Source organism: Bison bison, unplaced genomic scaffold (assembly GCF_000754665.1).
Source record: "Bison bison bison isolate TAMUID 2011002044 unplaced genomic scaffold, Bison_UMD1.0 scf7180017864498, whole genome shotgun sequence".
In the NCBI taxonomy this organism is placed as follows: domain Eukaryota; kingdom Metazoa; phylum Chordata; class Mammalia; order Artiodactyla; family Bovidae; genus Bison; species Bison bison.
In genome coordinates this window covers 10,353,815-10,358,503 of record NW_011495057.1, presented here as the reverse complement: position 1 = coordinate 10,358,503, position 4,689 = coordinate 10,353,815, and the positions used below count along the sequence as shown (strand labels likewise).

Below are 4,689 nucleotides of genomic sequence, written 5' to 3'. Positions count from 1 at the left end.
TGGGGTTTGAGAATATGACAAAGGAGAGTCACACAGGGGCTTCAAAGAAATATAGCATTCATGGGCTAAGTGGTAGCTATGTGGGTGTTTATATTATTATTTGTTTTTGTTGTTCATTCGTTCAGTCATGTCCGACTCTTTGCGACCCCATGGACTGCAGCACACCAGCTTCACTTACTGGGTGTTACATGAGTGTTATGTGTACTATTTTGCCTATGTGATATACAGTAAGTCCCCTACATATGAACCTTCAAGTTGCAAACTTTCAAAGATGCAAATGTATTATAAATCTATTCCAGTACAGTACTGTATAGCCAATTGTATTAGTTGGGTACCTAGGCTAACTTTGCAGGACTTAATGCACTCCCAGAACGAAACTCGTTGGTATGTAGGGAACTTACTGTGCATGTGTGCATGCTCAGTCACTTCAGTCGTGTCCAACTCTTTGTGACCCTATGGACTATAGCCCACTGGGCTCCTCTGTCCATGGGATTATCCAGGCAAGAATACTGGAGTTGGGTTGCCATGCCCTCCTCCAGGGGATCTTCCTGACCCAGGGATCGAATCTGCCTATCTTACATCTCCTGCAGTGGCAGGTGGTTCTTTACCACTAGCGCTATGTGGGAAGCCCAGGGAACTTACTGTGTTTCATATAAAAATGCATGTGTTTCAAGAGAAGCTAATAGGCTGGCATGTTGATTTAGAATTTTCGGGGAAACATTGTGGGAGACAAGGCAGGAATACCGATATGGAATAGAAAACTAAGGAATTAAAGTAGTTTGAGGCATACAGACAAGCAGTACGAGTGAAAACCTGCAAGCATAGATTACTATTTGAAGACATTTTGGGAAATTATAGGGTTTGAATTGGAGAAGTTACAAGATCAAAGAAAGATATTAAAATTTCGCTATTTTTGTTTTTCAAATATTAACAAGTGTTGACTCTAGTGATAGATGGAAATTGATTAGCAGCCAATGGAGCAGTCAGAAGAGTGATGAAAAAACAAAGTAGATTGATTAAGGTTCTTGGACAGGTAATTATGGGAAAATAGCTAGCTCTTGTGATAAGTCATTGGGAAAAAGCAGAAAATCGATCCTTTTTTTGGATTTAATTCAGAACATTTCTGAACTGGAGGAGAGAGAATTAATTATGGGACTTTTTAATGAAGCGGGTCATCAGGTCAGCTGCATAAAGTGGAAATGAGGTTGAGAGTTTGAAGTTTTGTCACAGCGACTGTAAAGAATAGAGTGAAATTCATTAAGAGTGAGTTAAAGTTTCTCCAAGGCACATTCTGAGCTCAGGGGAGTCGAGCAATATGAATTTATCATCAAGTACGTTCACTCAGGAAAGGCTCCATCTGGAGTTCCAGAAATCATCATTTGGCATTGGAGTTAAGAGGAACTGATATTCTCAACTGAATTAAAGATAAAGAAGTAAGTTAGGCACTTGCCCTTCTTGACAAACATCTAGCTTGACACGGGAGCTGACGAGAGGTTAGCCCTTTTGCTAAGGCTGTTAAGCAAACACTCCTCTTTCTCTTAATCTGTTTCTGTCAGGGCATTGGATGCTCATGAAATAAGAGACAACCAAAAATGCCCAATATTGAGGCTCTTGAAATCAAATAAATATGATCTGAACTTCAAGATATTTCCAAAGTAATATAGGCCTGAACATACATATTCATGCACTTACAATGAAAAAAGGGGTGACCTCTCGATCAACTATGGATGTTATATTAATTTCACCAGTTTTTTGATTAATAACAAAGATTCCATAAGGTGGTTGATCGATTCCTACTCCAGAGATGCGGTATGTAACTTGCTGGTTTGCAGCGCAATCTGAGTGAATCTGCAAAGAGAGCGCAGGTGAAAATATTACAGAGAGGAAATCAAAAGTACAATTTAATAACTGTCTTTCTTGAAAATTGTTGAATGTGAGTTATCCTGTTATCTTTTGAGAAATGTTGGAAATAGGAATTATTTTCCTAGATAAGTGGAATAATTACAGCTCTAGTATTTTCAGCAGTAAATGACAATGTAATAGAAGAAATTCAATTTTAGTTTCTACCAAATAAGAAAAAAGTAAAATATCACTCTCATAAATCTAAATCTGTGTAGTTATCATTCATGCATTCACTCATTCAACATTTAAAATGGATCATATTATTTTTAAAGTCTGTGCTAATATTGAGGCCAGTAGGGAACTCCTTACCCTCTTAAGGAGTTTCTCAATGTTATTACATAACTTTGATCTTTTGATTAAATGTTTTTTTAAATGTAAAGTTTTTGAAGAAAGTTTTAAGAGGATTTTTGTAGATGACAAGAGAGAGTTATCCAACTCTATTGTAGAAGTTTTTAATTCTGAAAATAGGAAGTTGTATTAGCAGAAAAATCAAAGAGACCACCCCAAATAAATTTTATGGAAACCAGGGGTCTCTCTGAAATTAAAAATTATATGATTGTAAGCAATCTCATGGGGGAATGTCTGTGTAAATCTGTGTATATGTATGTATATATGTTTGTATGTGTGAATCTGTGTGTGGAGATGTTTCTGTGTGTGTGTATGTGCACATGTGCATGTGACTGGGTGTTTACTAAAGGAAAATAAGGGAAAATGAAGGGAAAAGAGAATGTGAAAGAGGGTACATTGTGAATGTTCATAGAAAGCTAAAAGTAGAAAGTCAATTCTAAGATTATGAGACAGAAAGAGCACACACTTAAATGGTTCCTGTGAATGTGCTGAGCATTAAATTCATTGTTTAAATCACTATATTTTTTCATCTAGAGTTTAGGGTGACACATGATTGTGTATATTAATTTCACTAATGTTATGAGTCAGTGTTCAACTGTCTACCCAAGTGGATAAATTTCTTAATTTACACTTTTGATGGCTTCAATTTTTCTAATCTGAACAGCTATAGTTCTGTTCTGTATCATAACTTCTCAGTGAGATATGCTCATAAAATATTTATTTCAAAGGTAGGTTCTTTTGAAAATTTAACTCTGTCCATTCTGATTTTTGGTTTTTTGCTTTGGGTTTGATACTTACTTTGGCGATCGGGTTCCTCTTTGAGTTGTCCTCACCTTCCCGGCAGGCTGCAGCAAACTTGATCCACTCGCGCTTTTGCCTCCTGAGGGAGTGCCACTTGATGGTGCCATTTTTAGTGTTATAATCCCTGACCTGGGGTGGGCAGGACAAAGTAATAGTATCTATTAACTTTTATTCATAATTCACGTTCCACTGGAGATTTTAGAGGTCAGGGCAGTGTCAGAAAGAGAGGATGTTTAGTTGGAGTAATTGGTAATTTTGATAATCCATTAATTTTAGCATAACATTAACTTTACTTATACATTATAAATTTTCATTGGAAAATATATTACTTTTCTCAAACTATTTTTTACTTTTAATTTGGAAAAAATTAATTTTCTATATATTACCTGGATTCTAAAGTCACTGTTAACTTCCAGCACCACCTATAAAAAATAAGATAAACATAAGAGTTAATTTTTAATTGAATGCTCTACAATGCATGTTATCCCACTGCTAAAAAAAAAAAAATTAAACAGTCTTGTGGGTCATTAGCAGGTGGATTTGGTTTCTTTCTCAAGATCTGAGGACATTACTAAGGATTCTTTTGTGTTTGGTTTTTACCTTTCAGTTTTGCTCTTATTTTCATTACTTTTTATTGTTAACTTCTTTTTCATCCTTAGCCTGTACAGATACTTGTAATCATATGAGCTAGGATATTTGAAACTAGAACCCAGGGAGAATGAGGGCTGGGAACTCAAGATCTCTTAGTAAACCTTATGCCTGAAGAGTTGAAAGCACTTGGATGGTATTTAGTGATTTCAATAGTATGTAATGATACTAAAATATTTGACTATAGTTTTGGGGTCTGACTAGCCACAGATGGGAATAGAAAAGAAAATCTGAAGTAAAGAAAGCATATAGCGCAGAAAATATCTGGAAAACTTTGGAATGTTTGCTTTTTCACAGACTAGTTCTAGATGGAAGATTTTCAAGTATTCTTGAAAATCTTAAGATGATAAATCTTTAATTTGCTTTGAAATATGAGAATAAAAGTGCTGAAATCAAAACAATTTTCTTTATGTAAAAATGAGTTCATATTTGATGTTTTATTACTGGCACTAAACAAAACAGATGATATAAATGCATCCTTCCACAGCAATGAAGATAAATTACAAGACTGTAGGGACAAATGCTGTGTAAGCAACTTTCATTAATCTTTTCTCCTGCATTAAACAATTTCCCTGTCAAGCAAATGAACTAGTCAAATAGAACTCTCCCTAGTTTTAGCTCTGGCCTTGATCTTTATATATGATTTATAGTGTAAAATTATACATATAATTTAAATTATTTTTTTCTAAAGACAAAGGCACTTCTAAAAACATACATTTATATATTAAGTCTACTATATCAATATACTAAGACATTGTAAAATATCTAAAAATTAGGTGTGGATTTGAAGGATTTGTTTACATTTATTACATTTAACTTAGAATTAGTTAAAGATGGTATAAATTCTTAGTTTTTATTCACCCCTAAATAAGAAAATGGCACCCCACTCTAGTACTCTTGCCAGGAAAATCCCATGGTTGGAGGAGCCTGGTAGGCTGCAGTCCATGGGGTCGCTAAGAGTCAGACATGACTGAGGGACTTCACTTTCAC

General features: G+C 35.0%; 1 protein-coding gene across 1 annotated transcript in view; it reads right to left on the bottom strand.

Annotated features, from left to right (window-relative positions):
• DSG1 (desmoglein 1) overlaps positions 1–4,689 on the bottom strand; it is a 44,443-nt gene that overhangs the window by 31,575 nt on the left and 8,179 nt on the right. The window contains exons 2-4 of the mRNA XM_010828963.1: positions 3,438–3,473; positions 3,049–3,180; positions 1,693–1,848 (exon numbers count right to left, since the gene is read on the bottom strand). Of these exons, the coding sequence (XP_010827265.1) occupies positions 1,693–1,848; positions 3,049–3,180; positions 3,438–3,473 (324 nt within the window). The remainder of the gene's footprint in view (positions 1–1,692; positions 1,849–3,048; positions 3,181–3,437; positions 3,474–4,689) is intronic.